The sequence below is a fragment of the Miscanthus floridulus genome, chromosome 1 (genome assembly GCF_019320115.1).
Source record: "Miscanthus floridulus cultivar M001 chromosome 1, ASM1932011v1, whole genome shotgun sequence".
NCBI classification, from domain to species: Eukaryota; Viridiplantae; Streptophyta; class Magnoliopsida; order Poales; family Poaceae; genus Miscanthus; species Miscanthus floridulus.
The window spans coordinates 10508944-10528680 of NC_089580.1; the positions used below are offsets into that span (position 1 = coordinate 10508944).

Below are 19737 nucleotides of genomic sequence, written 5' to 3' on the forward strand. Positions count from 1 at the left end.
AAGTCTCCTCGCCTTAGTGGGAAGGATGGGAATTGTGGGAGCCCCGGGGAGTGGTCTGGGATATCCAGATCGTATTCAACTTCTTCATTGTCATGATGCTGAAGCTCAGTGTGGACGGAGCCAATAGATGCGATGCTGGACGGGGAGCTTGAACCGCCCTCTTGAACTGTGTGGACCGATCCTTCTTGATACTCCTCAATCCGAACCATGTTGACGAAGTTGCGTGGCCTTGGCCGAGGTCGATGTATAAAACACAGATCCGAGCAGCGTTGTATATTGTACGTGTAGTTGAAAGCAGTGTTTCGCAGGCCGTAGGGCTGAGCCTGATAATTCTCCATCAAGGCTTCGCACTCGGAGAGCCGAAGACCCGTTGCGGGGGCTGGTCGGCGACGAACGGAGCACCCTTCAGGAGTAGACGTGACCACGAGATCCGTATCGAGTCGTGCAGGACGACTAGCCTGAGCTGGTCGGGTAGATCTGTTGTGGGTAGTGGTTACCTGCTCGGTAGGTTGATTTTGAATCAAATCTACCAGAGCTAGGGTTTCAGCAAGCTTGGTGCCGACCTGATCGATGGAGTCGAGCAGGTCGGTGTTTTCGATCTGTCTCCCTTTGTAGCGAGGAAGCGAACGACGAGTTGTCGGCGTGGTTGAAGACGATGCTGGTGTGGCCGGAGCCAGATCCAACGTGGTCGGAGCCGTAGCTGATGCTGGTGAAGCAGTGGTCGATGCAGATCGGATCAGCGCCTCCTCTGTGGTCATGGCATGAAGTTGTCGGAGCCAGTGGTCCAGGTGATCTGGCCGATGGTGAACGTGAGGCCGTTCGGCGTAGCCATGGAACCGGGATGATGACCATCTTGTTCGTCTGGGGAGCAGTACGCACACCCCCTACCTGGCGCGCCACTGTCGACGAAATATGGTCGGCAGTCTACCTAGGGGTATGCTCAAGGTAGTAGATTATCGACAGACAGGTGCGCAAGCTACGAACGAGATGGTGACGCAAGACAGACACGAGGTTTTATCTAGGTTCGGCCGCCGTGAAAGCGTAATACCTACGTCATGCGTCTGATTGTATTGCTGTGTGTAAATGAGATGATTTTTTAGAGGGTCCCATGCCCGCCTTATATAGTCTGGGGGCAGGGTTACAGATCTGAAAACTAATCCCAACCAGTTACAATTGCTATAGGTGGCCGGATAATGATTCATATTCTAACCGACCAGGATATTGCTTGGTCTCCAAGTCTGCCTTGATTCCTTGCGCGGGACTCCGAGCAAATCGGCTGGGCCGCGCGTCGTCTTTTAGTGGGTCGGACCCCCTGGTCCGGGCCGGCCCAAACCTAGCCGTAAGGGTATAGGGGTTAATACCCCCACATAAGCACGAAACATCACTACGCTCCTTGTTCTACAAACATTTGGGTTCCCGTTTGGAAAACATTTGCGTTGTATCGTTCTACATATTACCACTCCCGTTCCGCGTTCTCATTCCCTTCCAGGAGCATAGCTGCTAAGTGCTAATCTATGAGAGATAAAGACCACACAAAGACACAAATCAATCATAATGCAAGAACTTTAATGTGGTAACTGGTAAGTAAAGAGCAAGGCAAAAGAGTGAAAACTATTGGAGCCGATGATTTATCTCATGGTTATCAGTTGACAAAACACAACCCTTAGCAGTTGGCGCGGCCGTGCGTGCTGGCGAGGCGACGGAGCAGAGCAGCTGGCGATCACACGCACGTAGCACTAGCTCAAATATGCATATATATTCAGGTCAATTAACCCTGAGAGACACACAGTACACGTCAACAATTCAGACCTTGCTGCCATTAACGGTCTCACTGCTACTAGTGTCCTTGGTGTCAGAGTCACTGGCACCACCACTGCTGCTCGCCTCGGCCTCGTGCACCCTTCCGTCCTCTGCTCCTCCGGCAGCCGCCGCTCCGGCCATGCCGACCTCCCTGAACCGGCCGTACAGGTCGCCGCGGTAGAAGTTCCTCGTCCTCCACGCCAGCACCAGCGACACGAGCGCGCCCAGCAGCGTGACGCCGGTGATGATGAGGAACGACTCCCTGAAGCAGCGCACGCCGATGCAGGTGAGGTCCCTGCCCCGCCGCCCGCCCTGCCGGAGCGCCTCCCGGTCGTACATGCGGCCGGCGATGCGGACGTTGAGGATGTAGGAGCCCACGGGGCTGGCCACGGCGCCGAAGTTGTAGAGCGTGGAGTAGTACTTGAGCCCGAACACCTCGGAGATGATGGCGAACAGCAGCGGCCACTGCGCGCCGAAGCAGAAGCCCAGGATCACGGACGCCGCGTACAGCCCGTTGCTGACGCCGAAGGCGATGAGCGCGTGGCCCACGCACGCCAGGAGGAGCACCACCGTGAGCGCCAGCGGCCGGGGCACCTGGTACCGGGCCAGCACGTACTCGGAGGCGAACCCGGACACCACGCGCCCGGCGTAGTTCCAGATGCTCACCAGGGAGACGAACGTGGAGATGGACCGCTGCGGGTAGCCCAGCGACTGCCCGATCTGCCCCATGTTGTCCACCGCCGTCAGCGTGCCGCCGATGCCGCAGATGGTGGCCACGAACAGGACCAGCATGTCCACGCTGAACAGGGCCTGCAGGATGGTGTAGTCCTGGCCCCGCGCCGGTGGCCGGAACACGTCCTGGAAGCAGGACGGCGAGCTGTTGTCCTCGGTGGCGGCGATGGCCTGATGGCGACGATCGGGCGACTCCGGTGCCACGTTATTGTTCGACGCCCGCGTCTTCTCGTCGACGGTGATCGTCACGATGGCGGCCGAGGTTGCTGCTGTTGGCGCCGGCGGCGCAAGGTAGGTCTTCAGCTCTTGCTTCACGACGATGACGATCGGGAAGAAGATGAGCAGGAGGAGCACTACGGCCGTGACGTAGTACGCCGGCTTCGGGAAGTGGATCACCTCCAGCTCGACGACGTTCATGACGAGCAGGTACGCTGCCAGCACGATGGAGGCGTAGAGGAAGAGGAAGAAGGCCTTGCGCTCCCCGCGCGCGGCGGCGTTCCGCGGCATGATGCGGATGGTGGGGATGAAGACCAGCGAGATGGCGGCGGGGAGCCACGCCATGAGCAGCACCAGGTCCGCGCCGTCGTTGTCGGTTCCGTAGATGGCGCGGTACAGCTGCGTGAAGATGGCGCCGCTGAGGCCGACGAAGCCCTTGAGCAGGCCGAGCACCACGCCGCGGTCCTCGGGGAAGTTCTTCACGGCGGTGACGAGCGAGCCGGTGTTGGCGAACGACTGCGAGTTGGCGCCGATGGCGATGTACAGGCACATGAGCCACACGGGTGGCTGCGCCGTGCGGCCGGTGATGGCCAGGTAGATCATGAGGTAGCCCACCAGGTTCATGCCAGCGCCGCAGAACAGCACCACCCACGGCGGGGTGACCTCGTTGATGAGCCCAGGTAGGATGCCCACGTTGGCGCCCACGTCCTTGAAGAAGCTCAGCGTGTTGAGCGTCTGCTGGTCGTACCCGAGCGACGTCTTGATCGCCTTGGAGTAGATGCCGAAGATGTACGTGCCGCCGGCCGCCGCCATGATCAGGATGGACGCGAAGAACATGAACCACCGCCCGCGCATGACGTGCAACGCGAACCGCATCGTGCTCGCGGCGTCGGCGCCGGGGGCCGCCCCCATGGCACGGTCGCCGCCGAACACCATGTTCGTCCACCGGCTGGTTGGTTCTCGGGACGACCACGGACACACACACAAGAGGTCTCTTGAGCTAACTACTAGGTATACCACTTGTGTGAGCCCCAGGACTTGTGCTGGCTACCTTGCTATATGTAGTGAGTACAGACACATGGTGACGGCTGCGCGGACTGAGTGTGACGGCTGACGGCGCGGACTGAGCGGGCGGTCTGCGCGCGGGCGCGACGGCGCGGGCGCTGCGCGGAGTGTGACGGCACGGCTGACGGCGGCGCTGCAAAAGGACACAGACCAGGTACAAAAAGCAACCAATAGAAAGCGCATGATAAGCTGAACGACCGAGGATGCATGTGGCGTTGAGGTGCCGGACTGAGGCGCTGGTGTTCCGCGGCTGGTGTGCCGGCGAGGCGCTGGTGTTCCGCGGTGCCGGACTGAGGCGCTGTCGCGGACTGAGCGGGCGGGTGCCGGGGCGCTGGTGTGCCGCGGACTGAGCGGGCGCTGTGCCGGTCTGAGCGGCGGCTGACGCAGCCACGCGCGGACTGATGACGGCTGGTTGTGGATAACTCTTTCGCTTTAAATCACACGTGCCACACTCTATTCTCTTCTAGTTTTTTTTTTGCCGTGTCCAAGATCTGGACGATTATTTTTTTTGGGAATAAATCCCACGGTGGGAAATCACTTAGCCGAGCAGGTCTCGAACCAGGACCAGTGGCTTCCACACCTGGAGAGCTCACCATCCGAGCTGAGGCTCGGTCCCCTCTCCTAGTTACTTGGCATGCAGTAGTAGCATATGTACTATCTGTATGTGCTCTAAGCTCAATTTAAAGCTTCCGGAGGGGGCATAATGTATTACCCACATTCGTGGTGCCCTTTGTTACTCTGTCATCAAGGAATAAGTAAGGTCACCCATTACAACCTTACATGACTACTGTTCTGTATCATGCAAGTGTGCTTTGTACTCACTCCATTCCAAATTTAAGATGCTTTGGCTTTTCTAGATACATTGCTTTACAATGCATCTAGACAGTGTATATCTAAATACATAGTAAAAGCTATGAATCTAAAAAAAGCTAAAACACCTTATAATTTGCAATGGAGGGAATACTATATATTAAGAATTTTGTGCATAATTTTCAGTACTTTTTGGGCCCATATGCTTGCTAATTTTTAATTAGATTATATATAGAGATTGTATATTGTTCTGTTTTTACTAGCCAATTACACAAATGCACTGGTTCTATACTTTGTCTAAACTGCAAAAAGTCTGAAAGTAATCTTGTGGCATGTTGTATACAAGTGCTTATTAGGGTTTACCAGCTTGGTTTTCTGTAGAAGCAACTTCTTGTCTATTTCCCTTTCAGATATTTCAGCAACTGCATTTTACAAGGCTCAACCGGTTTTGGACTTTGCATTGGAGTACCTCGATATACGTGACACCTCAAGGCGTTTGTCTGACCAGGATCGCATAAAAGTATTGAACATCATACTTTTACTATATCCTCATTTAGTTCTAATGTTATATGGTTTGATTGTATCATAGTTTTGCCGTTTCACTTTGTAGTTGAAGAAAGTCCTCAAAGGAGTACGGGTTGTGGCAACACATCGCCGTGATATAGCCATACGTTACAAGATTACTGGGATAACCTCACTTCCCTTGAGTGATTTAACGTATCTATTCCATTTTAATTGATCTTCTTTTCCTTAATTCATGCTGCACTATTTTTTAACGACACATATATTCAAATATTCATGTTTGCTTATACAGGTTTGATCAAGATGAGACAAGGGTTTCAGTTGCTCAATACTTTAAACACCAATATAATTACTGTTTGAAACACATTCACTGGCCATGCCTTCAAGCTGGCAGTGATAGCAGACCGACTTATTTACCCATGGAGGTCGTGCCTATATCTTCATCTGTTTGTGTCAATGTTTTTTGTCAGATTTCTTCAGGATGACACTTATTTATGCAGGTTTGCAATATACTTGAAGGACAACGCTATTCTAGAAAGCTAAATGAGCGCCAAGTCACAAGCATCCTGAAGATGGCATGTGAGCGACCAACTCAAAGGGAGGGTAGCATTTTAGAGGTGAATTTTGTAACTACTATCCCATTGTTGACTCTTTGTTTGTTCTTGTACATTGTAGTCTATAGTTTTGTTTGGTATTCAGTATTTATTTGTTTTTACTTTTTAATAAAAACCGTACCTTCTCTGTTTTCTCAGGTAGTTAATAGGAACAACTATGGTAATCATCATTGTGCCAAAGAATTTGGTATTAAGGTGACAAATGAACTTGCCTTGGTTGATGCGCTTGTGCTGCCAGCTCCGACGGTAAGTTTGTTCTTTTCCTGGATGATCTTTTACACTCTGATGTTCCAGTTGTCTGTACTGATGATCATTTATATCCATTTTAGCTTAAGTACCATGACTCTGGGCGAGAAAAGGTGTGTAGTCCTTCCATTGGTCAGTGGAACATGAACAACAAGGTATTACATGTTATTTTCTTTCTGAGCTCCACTTTACTTTTATTCAGTCACAACAAAATTATCTTTTCGGTAAGAATTCTAGTTTCATGTGCACCTGCAATGTTGTTGGTGACACTTTTATTAAGTGCTATATTCACTGATTCACAAATGTAGTAAATGTTAGGTTTCCACATTTTTTTACTGAAATGTTTCCATATCTTTATTTGTCAACATTTTTTACATGTGTTTATCAGAGATTGATCGATGGAGTATCCATTAAGTATTGGGCTTGTGTGACTTTTGCTTCTCGCTTGCATCCAAATGACGTCCGGATGTTTTGCAACAACTTGGTTGGGGCGTGCAATGATATTGGCATGGTAAAGATGCAACATTTGATCATGTACTCGTTTCACTATTATTTATGCTGGTTTATATGTTCTCATTTTTTGTGGTAGCAAATAAATGGGAGACCTTGTGTTGATGTTGGGCAAGCACGCCCAGATAACTTAGAAGCTGCACTCAGAAATACTCATAGACAATCTGCACAAATGCTTGCCCAACAAGGTGTGACTAGGCCACAGCTTGATTTACTAATTGTTGTATTGCCAGATGCAAATGCAAGTTTCTTTTATGGTAAGCAAGTCAAATGGCTTTCAAAGTTTGTAGTATTTGTTGGCTACGTTTTGTATGCATTCTTGTTTAATCTTTAGCTGTGGCGTTTCTTTCATGCAGGAAGGATAAAGCGTCTTTGTGAAACTGAGCTTGGTGTAATAACTCAGTGTTGTCTACCTAAGAATGTTCATAAAGGTGGCAGACAATATCTCCAAAACTTAGCCCTTAAAATTAATGTTAAGGTAATGTGGCTAGGCAGTTGCTAAATATGGCCTTTGTAGATACTCTAATTCAGTTCCTGTACTGTGATTTTGGGCTGTGTTGAGCTTTAGTGTAATTGAGATTTCATTGAAGTTGTGGTTTGTGGGTTTGGCTTTTATAGCTCAAGAAAGGAGTGGAATTTGCAACTAATGTCGAGATTGCTTACATTTTCTACATTTTACACATAGGTTGGTGGCCGTAATACAGTCCTTGAAGATGCTTTAAATAGGAGAATACATTTGTTAACAGATTTGCCTACAATAATCTTTGGAGCTGATGTTACCCACCCAGCTCCAGGGGAGGATGCATCCCCGTCAATTGCAGCGGTTTGTATTCTCTCTCTCTCTCTCTCAGCTTGATTTGTGTTGATATTTTCATCACATGACCTCTGTCATGGAACCTGCTTTTCATTTATTTGAGGATAATTTACTCTTACCTCGGCAGAACTTTGAAGAAACAATTTGTTATTTCACCTTGACTTCTTGTTGGCATTGACATGTCCTGTTGGAGAGATCTCCTTGTGCTTCTGGTTTCTAATTAGTCATGTTAAAGTTACGATAGGTTGTTGCATCAATGGATTGGCCAGAAGTTTCAAAGTACAGGTGCCTTGTGTCTTCTCAAGGTCATAGGGAAGAGATCATAACTGATCTTTTCACACAAGTGAAGGATCCACAAAAGGGACTTGTTCACGGTGGAATGATCAGGCATGCTGAACATCTTAGTTGTCTAACTTTGTTGTCCTTCAGATAAATGATCTTTCCATTTTTAAAAGTCATATTGTTGATGCAGGGAACTGCTTGTGTCATTCTATAAGGCAAATGGGGGCCGTAAACCAAGCAGGATAATTTTCTATCGGTTCGTAATTGTCTGTTTGAATGATTTATGTTGCTGCCTGAACTTAAATCTTGTTTCCTTGCATGAAAAGGCAGAGCACCTGCCATTTTCCCTCATGTTAGCGCATCGTGTATATGTGGTAGTCTAGATCAGTTTACTTAACTAATTAACTATATATATATGGTTGTTTTGGATCTCCTTGTTGGCTTGTTGTACATGTCTCAACAGCTACACCTTGTATACTTGGGAAACGATCCTGGAGTTAATTGCCTTTGTGCACCTGAAAAACGAGAGTAGAACTAATTTTACTTGTTTTCTTGACTTGCAGAGATGGTGTCAGTGAGGGGCAGTTTAGCCAGGTCTTGCTTTATGAAGTGGATGCTATTCGAAAGGTGCTTTTCTTTAAAATAGTATTCTCTTTTGATGTATTCTTCTAGCTGTGTTTTACTTGATCTATCATCTTTGCTGATCATTGTGTTTGTACTCAGGCGTGTGCCAGCTTGGAGGAGGGCTACCTTCCTCCAGTGACATTCATAGTGGTGCAAAAGCGGCATCACACTCGGCTTTTCCCTGAAGATCATCGTGCACATGGACAGACAGATCGCAGTGGAAATATTTTGCCAGGTAAAGTAAATTCGCTATTAGGGTGCAATTGTTCTTGATATTGACGAGGACACATGACTAGTTCTCTTCTTTGATGAACCATTTATATGCAGCTCTCCTTTGCATTCTTATTGTTTCTGGCTAATAATTCTATTGTGTTCTTAGGAACTGTTGTTGACACGAAGATATGCCATCCAAGTGAATTCGACTTCTACCTTTGTAGCCACTCAGGCATTCAGGTGACCAGATGCTAAGATGATGCGATACATCTGAAACGAATTCTCTGCTCAACGTTTGTGGTTTACTCATTTTGCACTTTTGGCAGGGAACGAGCCGGCCAACACACTACCATGTTCTGTTTGACGAAAACAATTTCACTGCCGATGCACTGCAGACATTGACCTACAAACTGTGCTACACGTAAGCAGTTTTTACCACCTGTGATCCTTAGCAAAATAGGTACATTTTCACTGTCCGAATTTTGGCCACCATATTTACCTGTTCCGTGATCTGGCTTTCTTTCAGGTATGTGCGATGCACGCGATCAGTCTCTATAGGTCAGCAATTGGTTTGCAAATTACTACTCCTATATACTGTCTGAAGTTACTGTTATATTATCCATGTTCTGTATGTTGTTTCCTTTTAGCTCACGGATGACCAATTGATGAGCTGCATGTGCTGTTGCATACAGTTCCCCCGGCATACTACGCACACCTGGCGGCTTTCCGTGCGCGCCACTACTTGGACGATGGCCTCTCCGACCAAGGATCGTCTTCTGTGGCGAGCTCTCGCCAGCAAGACCGCACTGCTCCGGTGAAGCAGCTGCCGAAGGTGATGGAGAGCGTCAAGCAGTTCATGTTCTACTGCTGAAGCTGACCTTGCAAGAACCGGCAACAACGCTTTTGTAGCCGTAGAACTCCAGGTCGAGTAGCAGTATGGATGTGGTGTAAATATGGTAAACTAGCCCACAGGCCGGGCGCATGACATCCAAATCATATTTTGGGCCCCGGGCGAGTCTTGCATCCAAGACTCACCAGAAAAACGGCGAACTTGGCGCTGACGTCATGCTGGTTTCAAATCTTTTTGGTGGACTTTATAAAAGTCCAGAGCAAGTGATTGTGATTTTGAAGGCTTTTCAGTTGCAACCCTGCGGCTATTGCTTCTGAAATTTCCTGTACTGTAGTGCTTTGACTCGGTGCATGTATAAATATGGAAGTGAGGCTGTGAGTTCGTAGGCTGTTTGTTGCATTTGGGGCAAGCAATATGCGAGTCATGGTTTCGTCGCCAGCATCCACGCGTCAGTATTATCCAGCTGATTAATCAGTAAATGGATCGAGGATTCATCAAACAATATTTCTAATGGAGCTTCTCGGTTTCGCTGTGGCTTGTCACGCTGCAATTGGCCACGTGAGTGCAGATTGCCGCAGGTGGCCAGGTGGAGGTTGGATCAGAAGCCGGCGTGCTTATCTGGCTCTGAAACGACCTGGAAACAACCCTGCTGCTCAATACCTATCAGCATGCAGCGGGAGTATTATAGGGTCGTTATTGGCGCGAGTCGTCGGCTGACTTGAGAGTTCATATATCCCGTCGTTTGAAGATTCTTACACGGTTTGGTCAGAGAAAATTAGTGACGTTTGACAGAGAGAGAGAGATTCCGTTGAATGTTCATGTGTGATCACTTTGTATATTTCCCGTTCGCAAATTATTGGCAGCAGTCGCCGTCGTCGACCTGCTTGTGGCGAGGCTGAAAGGCCCAGCGTGCGTCAATGATCCCCGGGCATTCGGGGAAACTTATTATTCCCTCGCAACAAGGTCGGGACTCGGAAGCAACGCCATGGTGCGGAGGCAAACAATTTCACCGCTAACAGTTATGCGCTCCACCACGGCTGGTCCCCCTCCCTCTTTCCTCCAGCATATCGCATGATGCCGGAGGGAGTAAGGATCCATCTTTTTTAATATTTTTTTTGGTAGATCGAGTCAAGGTTAGGGTTTCTTTATGCAAGTTTTTTTAGTTTTGGGGATTTATCTCCTCCTCTTCTCCGGCCATGACGGGCAGGGTGGAATCGTTTTCTTCATGACGGCTCTGTTGAAGATGGGAGCGACAACTACGGCGTCAGCATCCTCACCGGTATGACGACATGGAGACTTTTATTTCCGGACGTCGATATCAAGGCGGAGATGGTGTCGCTGCCATGGAATAATTTTCTCCGGTCTCTTCTCTATTTTATTGTGGTTAGATCTGGCGACGATGAAGGACTAGGGAGAATAAGTTTTAGATCAATCTTTCTCATTCTTCGGTGGCAGCAAGAAGAAGAAAGACACCGGAAAGAAGTTTCTCAACTCCACCTACATGAATGTTGACCGTTGTTCGTTGGGCATCTGTTCTCAGGCCTTTTGCTGAGTGTTTGCCTGTGCGGTCATCCATACTGCAAAGCGTCGTGCAGATTTAGTTTTGAGATCTGGAGTTATTCACAACATGGGTACAATTTAGATGAAAACCAGTTTCTAGATATTTGTGTAATCCAGAGTGCCGGTAACGTGTTGATGTACCAAACTATTATATAATATAATTCTTCTTTAGTTGCCAAAAAAAAAGAAATTTATCTAATTCTGATCAAGTTTTAAAAAAGTTGTATAGGCACTATAAAAATAGAGTAGCTCAGTTAAATCCACCACGAAAATATAGTTTGATAATACATTCATTTGGTATGTTAATATATTTTCTATAGTCTTTGTCAAATTAGGGAAATTTTACATAGGATATACTAATAAAGTGATGGAAAGAGTATCAACCTATTTAAACAGAGGTGGGTCCATATTGTCCTGATTGGCCAAATCCTTGTTTGACGTGTGTGCATTGGCACCGGTGAGCGATGCACGTACACATGTTGAGAGGCAAGTGGTGAGACAACTGCATCGTTGTCATCCAATGGAGGGAGGTGGCGGTGGCGACATGGAGGCTAGGGTTTAAGTTTGGGCTCTAGTGTCGTCCTCTAACCTTAGAGGGACGGGTAGAGGTTGGCAGCCGGTCTGGCGGCAAAGGCGGTTCATGGGTGGCGAGGCAAGGCAACGGTATCGCTGCCTACCGAACAATAGAGGACAATGGTGGCTAGGGTCGGTGGCGGGGGTGACCGAGTGCCGAGCTACTGCGCCGGTTGCTGGTGGTGGACGGTGAGGTTCTCGGTGGCCACGGTGGCATCGGCGGCGGGGCACATCCCACAAGGTATCCGATTGCGATTAAGGAAAGGGAAGAAGCAAGAGGTGGGTGGCGGACAGTGTGGTCATCAGTGAAGTAGCCAACGATCAGGACGCTGATAGGATGAAGTTACCATACATGTTTCGCTATCAATGTGTATGAATCAACTCTGCTGTGTTGAGTTTGTAATTTATCTTTGTTAATATTTCAGTGGCATATTCATTTTTCTCTCGTCATTTTTAAAAATAGACCAGTAGTCATGTTCCTCCGTGGCTCCGTCCAGAAAAAAAAATGTATATGTAACACTTTTAAGGAGTATTTTTTTTAAGTTTGATCGAACATATTTAAAAAAGCATTTAATATCAATGTCGCATATGTCATAAGATTAGTCGTAAAATATATTTTCTTAATAAATTTATCTAGAGACATAAATGGCGATTATTATTATTTATGAAATTTGTTAATGAAGTAGACTACTTTAGAAGCGAGATATGCATTTTTTAACAAAGTATGTTCTTGCATGATAAGAGCTTCTGGAATTCTGGGCCTCATATGTTAGACACGAGTGCATCTAGAACTCGTTCAGAATTCCTGTTCCTGACGTTAGCTATAGCTCCTGGAACAATTTTGCGTGAGCTGTTCGCATCGTGGTGCTTCCGTCAGAATTATTATTATTTTTTGAACGAACCTTCCGTCAGAATTAATTGATTCTGGTCATGAGTGCCGCAGGGAAGTGTAACAAGATTTTTCAAAACGAACGCGATGTCAGGTGTGGACGAGAGTATGAGATGAGACCAGCACGCCTGCTCACTTACTTTCTCGATCAAGAGAGAGTATTTCGCTCCATACTAGTAGTCAAATAACATCGCGTTCCCATGGGCTGATTTGTCTCCTTGCATTTTACACTAGTCAACAGCAATCGCCTTCCTGCACACGAACATAGGTTCGATTCCATTTGACGATCTGTATTTCGATCTTTCCTAACCAAAAAAGTTTCTCCTATTTAGTCCTGTCTTTTGAAGTACAACAAGTTTTGGAGTATTTTAATAATTTATTATGAAATTTAGGAGCAACATCCATCACAGAACCAAGTCAAAAGAGCTCTTTTGGGGCATGCAAATATTTTCCTACCTCCATGAGAATTAAATTGTTTCCCATCAGATTCACACGGTTGTGATGTACTATAATTACGACTTACGTACAACGACTATTTAGGAAAATCGCATCAGTAGGAAAAAAAGAAGTGCAGAAAATATAGATCGATCACGACAAACACCGACCGGTGGCTTCTTCCAAGTGGTGAATTGTTAGTCATTGTGCAGTTTCCTCAACCCTTCTAGGAGTAGTTTGTTTAGGAAGCGATTGACTATTCTAGGCCCATACATCTAGAACGTTTTACAATCTGTGGCTTACCGGGAAAGGGCGGCCTGTGTGTTTGACCCGTCGACTGAACACGGCACAACAGTTGATTTTGTTTGCTAGAGGCTAGAGCTACGCCTCTAAAAAACATATGAATTCCTTAGAGGCAGACACCTGTAATTACAATAAAAATGTTGGAGGTAGAGCTGGAACAGTTTGAATTAAATATAAATATCTAAGTAATTTTGATTTATTCTACAAACTACATGCATCCTCTATTTCAAATTATAAGATGTTTCGGCATTTCTAAATACATAGGTTTTGCTATGAATCTAGATATACACTTATGTCTAGATACATAGTAAAATCAATGGATCTAGAAGAGCCAAAACGTCTTATAATTTGGAATGAATGGAGTATTTAATATGGACCCCGGAGGTAGAACTCAACCAAAAGAAGTCAGTTTCAAATCAATTCTTTGATAATGTATAGTATAGCTCCTCACCGGGGAGGGGAGGGGGCGGAATTTAAGCCATGTACTTCTATCCATGCCATAAAAAGTTGTCTGTAAATTGTGACGAAGTAGTAGAAATAACTCGACCTGTGCATCATGGTTTGCTTGCCACCAATGGTGGCGGTGGTAGTAGGCATAACAGTCTTGCTATTGCGTTCATCCCCTTGCTGTGAGTGATAAACAAATACTTGAAAGACAAGGGACGAATAGTTATTTTACCTTTACTATCCTTTTAGCCTCATTTTTTCTAATTAAATTTTCAAAATGACTATTTTAGTCCTCAAACATTACTTTTGGTTGTAATTTTATCATAGAACTATCTCTTATTTAGTTCTCAAACATTGCGTTTTGGGTTCAGTTTCATCATGAACTATCATGGTGGTCGTTATGGTCTTCACACTTTTTATTTTGACTCAGCAACCTCGTCCCTCATTCTATGTGGCATGCTACATTGTCATATGCCTCGTCAGCTCTAGCACAACTCATGATTGGAGATGGACGATCGCCTTTGAAAGAACTACAACCATGCCAAGCCAAAGAGGCTAGGATATGCACAGTTGACATGGCGGGTCAGTGACCACATGTGGCGCAAGCGGTGATTTCCATAAAGAGCCAACCTCAGAGGTGACACAACGTGCGGCTATGTACGAGATGACATGGGCGCATGAGAATGATTGGTGGAGGAAGGTTGTGGGCTGGCATAGGATTGGAGTATCATGGTGGAGGAGGCCTTTGAACTACAATGCCTCTAGGATTTGCTTGAGCCTCTCAAGATCCCACGCTGGATCCACGAGATGCCACTCCATCTAGTCGTAGAGTGCCACGGACGACGTTAGGGACAGCCATTGTAGCAGCTAACACTAGCCTTTCAAAGGAGGATTGGTCAACGGTCCTAGCTGGCACTCTCTTGCATCATGTGCGATGACTTTGGGGACCTTAGCTGTAGTGTTATGTTCTCCTCTCGACACTGACAACTACTGATGATGGTCCATCTTTGATCATGGGTGGTACTAGAGTCGGCGAGGCATGACAACATGCCATGCCACGTATGGCGAGGGACAAGGTTGATCTAAGAAGATAAGTTTGATATGTGAAGCTACCAACTTTCATAGTTTGTGAATGAAAATGAGCCTAAAAGTTAAAGTTGAGGAGTGGAATGGTCGCTTTGATAGTTTTAGGATTAAATTTAGCCCAAAAGTAAAGTTTTATGACTGGAATAACCATTCTAAAAGTTCAAGAATGAATGCGTTGAGCCATAACCGAGGGGACGAAAATAACTATTCCACCAAAGAGTTGGATCTACACTAAGTGGTAGAGGGGAATGCACAATCTACTGGATATAAACAGTGATGATGATATAGTAAAAGTGGTACTCACCCTATCGAGCTAATGACCAGGATTTGCAATGCTTATATTTTTTTTACTTCTATTGGGTGTTATATCTTTATTTGTTTCCAAAACATGAGACAAAAAAGGGACTTGATAATTGCCTAGTACTAGAATTTAGTTGCCCAAAATATAATATAAAATCAGGTCTACTTTTCATAGTGAACTCGACTAAAATCCCCTTTTTTCTAACCACTAAGATGTAGTATTTCCCAAATTATAAGACGTTTTGACTTTTCTATATTCATAGCTTCTGCTATGCATTTAGATATATACTATGTCAAAATATATAGGAAAAATAATATATCTAGAAAAAACAAAAAATCTTATAATTTAAAATGGAGGAAGTAGCATCCATGAATCATGATCGTCAGTTCGTCACCATCTAAAAAAAAGGACTCGTGGCCTATGTCATATTCTATAACACAAGCCTTGTAGTGAACCAAAACACGAGAACTCAATCAAGTACAATAATATTGATAATTCGAAATGCAAGGTTTGTGTGTCTTCGGAAAAATCGATGTCACAAAATCTTTTAATTTGACAAATGTGTAGAAAATGCATATACTGATAAGCGCACGTGTGCAAGTGGCCGGCCAGATAGACAATTATATGGACGAAAAGTATATGCAAAGAGCAAAGGGAGACCTCTCTGTTGCAAACCTGATTACATGTACACACGGTATATGGATCTTGCCAAGTTGTAGTCAAGTTGGGAACTTATTTGACACATCCACTCCTTCATAGCCGCAAGATCCATGAACACACGGTCACACGTGCACACGGACGCATAAGTGGTAGAAGGCTTATCATAGCTCGGATAATTAGCCAAGCAGTGTATCACTTGCGAGTACGTACGTCAAGAATAACCCGGTGATAGACTTCACTGGTAGAGAACAGACTTTCGATTTTTGGCTTTAGTCCCGACCGGAATTGGACCCGAGACTAATAGGTGATTTAGTCCCGGTTTGAGCCGCCCACCGAGAGTAGAATCCCCTGCCCAATGGCTAGTGCAGTAGGCTTTTCTAGGAGGAACATTTAGTCCTGGTCTGTGGCTCCAACCGTCTTGCTATTGCGTTCATCCCGTTTTTGTGAGTGATAAACAAATACTTGAAAGACATGGGACGAATAGTTATTTTACCTTTACTATCCTTTGAGGCTCAATTTTTTCTGATTAAATTAAAATGACTATTTTAGTCCTCAAATATTACTTTTGGATTGTAATTTTATCATAGAATAGAACTATCTTTTAGTTCTCAAACATTGCGTTTTGGGCTCAGTTTCATCATGACCTATCAAAGTGGTCTTTATAGTCTTCTAACTTTTATTTTTGGCTCAACCTCGTCCCTCATCCTACATGGCTTGCTACGCTGTCATATGCCTCATCACTCATCAGCTCCAGCACAACTGTCGACTGGAGATGGACTATTGCCTTTGAGAGGACTACAAGCCATGTCGAGCCAAAGAGGCTAGGATATGCACGGTTGACATAGAGGGTCAATGACCACATGTGGCGCAAGCGGTACGGTGATTTCCACAAAGAGCCACTATGCGGGTGCTAACTACCTCAGAGCTAACACAATGTGCGACTACATACAAGATGACATGGGCGCATGAGAATTATTGGTGGAGGAAGGTTGTAGCGGGCACAGGCAATGGATCGGAGTACCATGGTGGAGGAGGCCTTCAAACTACAATGCCTCTAGGATTTGCTTAAGCCTCTCAAGATCCCACGCCGGATCCACGAGATGCCAGTCCATCTTGTCATAGAGTGCCAAGAACGGCGTTAGGGATAGCAGCTAACACTAGCCTCTCAAAGAAGGATGGGTTGACAGTCCTGGCACTTTTCCCACATCATGTGTGATGACCTTCGGGACCATAGCTGCAGTGTTATGTTATCCTCTCAACACCGATAACTAATGATGACGGTCCATCTTTGGTTATGGGTGGTACTAGAGCCGGCGAGGCATGACAACGTGTCAATGCCACGTATGACGACGGACAAGATTGAGCTAAGAAGAAAAGTTTGATACGTGAGGCTACCACTTTGATAGTTTGTGAATGAAAATGAGCCCAAAAGTTAAAGTTTGAGGAGTGGAATGGTCACTTTGATAGTTTTAGGATGAAATTGAGACAAAAGTAGAGTTTTAAGACTGGAATAACCATTCTAAAAGTTTATGAAAGAATTTGAGCATTGAGCCATAACTGAAGGACAAAAATAACTATTCCACCAAAGAGTTGGATCTACACACCAAGTGGTTCGAGGGGAATGCACAATCTACTGGATATAAACAGTGACGTGATATAGTAAAAGTGGTACTCACTCTATCAAGCTAATGACCAGGATTTGGGGATTTGCAATGCTTATATTTTTTTTACTTCTATTCTATTGGGTGCATTTATGTTTTGTATTTGTTTCCAAAATACGAGACAAAAAAGGGACTTGATAATTGCCTAATACTAGAATTTAGTTGCCCAAAGTCTAATGTAAAATCAGGTCTACTTTTATAGCGAACTCGACTAAAATTCCTTTTTTTCTAACCACTAAGATGTAATACTTCCTCCGTTTCAAATATGATGTTTTGATTTTTCTAGATTCATAGCTTTTGCTATGTATTTAGATATATACTATGTCTAGATACATAGAAAAAATAATATATCTAGAAAAAACAAAAAATCTTATAATTTGAAATGGAGCACTACTACAGAATGGACTTGTTGTCCCAGGCGGGTAACGGCCTTTAGTCCCGGTTACCGCGCCGGGACAACGATCCCGGGACTAAAGGTGCCACCTTTAGTCCCGGGTCATCGAGCCGGGACTAAAGAGGGACCTTTAGTCCCGGTTGGTGTTACCAACCGGGACTAAAGGCCCTCCAGCCGAGCAAACGTGGCCGCACCCTTTAGTCCCGGTTGGTAACCCCAACCGGGACTAAAGGTTCCTTTTCTTTTTCTTTTTTTTTAATTTGTTTTCAGTTCAGTTACACGTATTTGTTTAATATATAATATGTTTTTATGTACGTATTCTACGCTGCTAATATAAATACACGCACGCATATAATTACATCTAATTCTCATCTCGAGCATTATTATATTCGAATAAAGTATGAACCTATATATATTATAGATATATATATGTATATATACAACACTTTCATAATCTTGTTCTCGAAAATAATGATATCAATAAACATTTAATTTACATCATTTATTCCTTAGGATCAAAGTAGAACTCGTCGTTGGGATTTAGCACTTTTTCTAGAAGATATCCTGCTATTGACTCCTGAACTGCTTTCAGATGGTCTTTTTGCATGACCCCTTGTTTCAACCATTCAGTCTTGCATTTGAAATAAAAGGAAAAGTATTAATACATATATATATATATTCATTTAAAAATAAATAAAAAAATTGATATATACGTACTCTGAGGACATCTTTAGGAGTTCTTCTTATGTGCGCAGTGATAAATTCACAAACGTAGTATCCACACAAGTTATTACCTGGTTCCTGCCGCAAACACCACTGTACGAGAAGAAGATTATTCTCATCATCTCACACGTAAATTGAAGTACGATATAGTAATTAAACACGTGGGGAAGTGTATATAGTACAACTTACTGGTATTTCAACTACATTAAGTGGTGCCTTGCAATCCTTGCGATGTTGCCGAATAAACTCTTTCCAAACCCTATGCGACCAATAATGTACGATCGTTAATAAATTATGGCAAAGTCTATTCAATAATAGTTGTGCGCGAGAGATCGAAATTACCCCTGGATAATGTCTATCATATCTTGGTATAGTGCCCGCTCTTTTCTCAACGAGTCAAAGATTACTAACCGACTTGAGTTTAACTCAATGACAATGAGTATCCAGTGAAACCTGTATTGGTTTATACACACACGTACATGCATATAAGTTGTATTGATATTACATAAAATGTGTAGACTACATTATTATTAACACTTACTCAAAGCTGTACGGGAAAAGTATTGTTGTCTTGTCGTGCTGCTTCACGAAGAACATCATGATATTCTCCTGTGCTTCAGATACCCACCGCTCCTTGACAATAATACCGGTTTTGAATACGATATAAGGATCAATGAAGCCAACACTGGTGTCTTGTATTCTTTGGAGCTCTGACATCTGGAATCTGTATATAAATATAAGTTACATGTGAGGATAATTATATACACGTACGCATGGAAGTGAGTTTATTAAATAAAAGTAAGAATCACTTACAAACAAAAGGAGCTAATGATTGATTTGTCCAGAGCGTTCAAGTGGAATAGTTGATGCAATTCTTCGAAACTAATATGTAAGATGTCATCGCCACGGAAGTAATGATGGTCTCTAAATCTGACAAAGATCCACTGCTCACCCCTGCCACACGCCTGCATGTACCACTTGTTGAGCAAGTACATTTGCGTACCCAATTCATTCAGAGACGCAGGGTTGTATAGACTTTTGCCATATTTATAAGTCTTCCAGGTATCAACTTCCAGGTTCTGGATTGGAGCTTTGCCCGTCAATTGATCCAAGGTTAAACCAGTATCTTTAAAAAAAGCATTAAGGGCTTGAACCGACACTTCTCCAGAGTTGTCTGGTCGATAGACTTCTATGTTGGAACCATATTCATTAGCAACAACAAGATTTTGCATTGGTTGCTTCTGTTGTCCGAGCTATGGGACATCCTTCCCTGATGCTCTTTTCCTTTTCTTACCTGCATCATGTGACTTCATGAGGGAGCGGTCATAGTCTGATAGTGGCGAAGGCTTACGAAGTTCAATCATCTTTTTCTTGTGAGCATCGACCTTCTGCCTCAGCACCTCTCGT

At 44.8% G+C, this 19737-nt stretch overlaps 2 protein-coding genes and 1 long non-coding RNA gene across 3 annotated transcripts; 2 read left to right on the top strand and 1 right to left on the bottom strand.

The window, feature by feature from the left end:
* Nucleotides 1-1737: 1737 nt before the first annotated feature.
* LOC136542541 (protein NUCLEAR FUSION DEFECTIVE 4-like) lies at nucleotides 1738-3775 on the bottom strand. Its single transcript, XM_066535071.1, has one exon. It carries the CDS (start codon nucleotides 3682-3684, stop codon nucleotides 1804-1806), a length of 1881 nt encoding a protein of 626 aa, XP_066391168.1. The 5' UTR covers nucleotides 3685-3775; the 3' UTR covers nucleotides 1738-1803.
* A 1133-nt stretch (nucleotides 3776-4908) lies between these two features.
* On the top strand, nucleotides 4909-5764 carry LOC136542702 (uncharacterized). The gene is made up of 4 exons (XR_010780764.1): nucleotides 4909-5143; nucleotides 5234-5340; nucleotides 5438-5570; nucleotides 5646-5764. It is a non-coding gene; the product is annotated as an uncharacterized lncRNA (long non-coding RNA).
* A 213-nt stretch (nucleotides 5765-5977) lies between these two features.
* On the top strand, nucleotides 5978-9683 carry LOC136542622 (protein argonaute 11-like). Its single transcript, XM_066535172.1, has 14 exons — nucleotides 5978-6005; nucleotides 6089-6160; nucleotides 6394-6516; nucleotides 6595-6772; nucleotides 6872-6993; nucleotides 7201-7338; nucleotides 7574-7716; nucleotides 7802-7867; nucleotides 8175-8238; nucleotides 8335-8470; nucleotides 8615-8688; nucleotides 8775-8869; nucleotides 8975-9006; nucleotides 9141-9683. The coding sequence occupies exons 2-14, from the start codon at nucleotides 6149-6151 to the stop codon at nucleotides 9317-9319; spliced, it is 1362 nt and encodes a 453-aa protein (XP_066391269.1). The 5' UTR covers nucleotides 5978-6005; nucleotides 6089-6148; the 3' UTR covers nucleotides 9320-9683.
* Nucleotides 9684-19737: the final 10054 nt, after the last annotated feature.

Excerpts from the sequence above, each read along its gene's own strand:
- LOC136542541 (XM_066535071.1), bottom strand. The coding sequence starts at position 3,684 with ATGGTGTTCGGCGGCGACCGTGCCATGGGGGCGGCCCCCGGCGCCGAC.
- LOC136542622 (XM_066535172.1), top strand. Across the intron at positions 6,773-6,871 it reads AAATGCAAGTTTCTTTTATG|GAAGGATAAAGCGTCTTTGT; the intron begins GTAAGCAAGTCA and ends TCTTTCATGCAG. Across the intron at positions 8,870-8,974 it reads ACCTACAAACTGTGCTACAC|GTATGTGCGATGCACGCGAT; the intron begins GTAAGCAGTTTT and ends GCTTTCTTTCAG.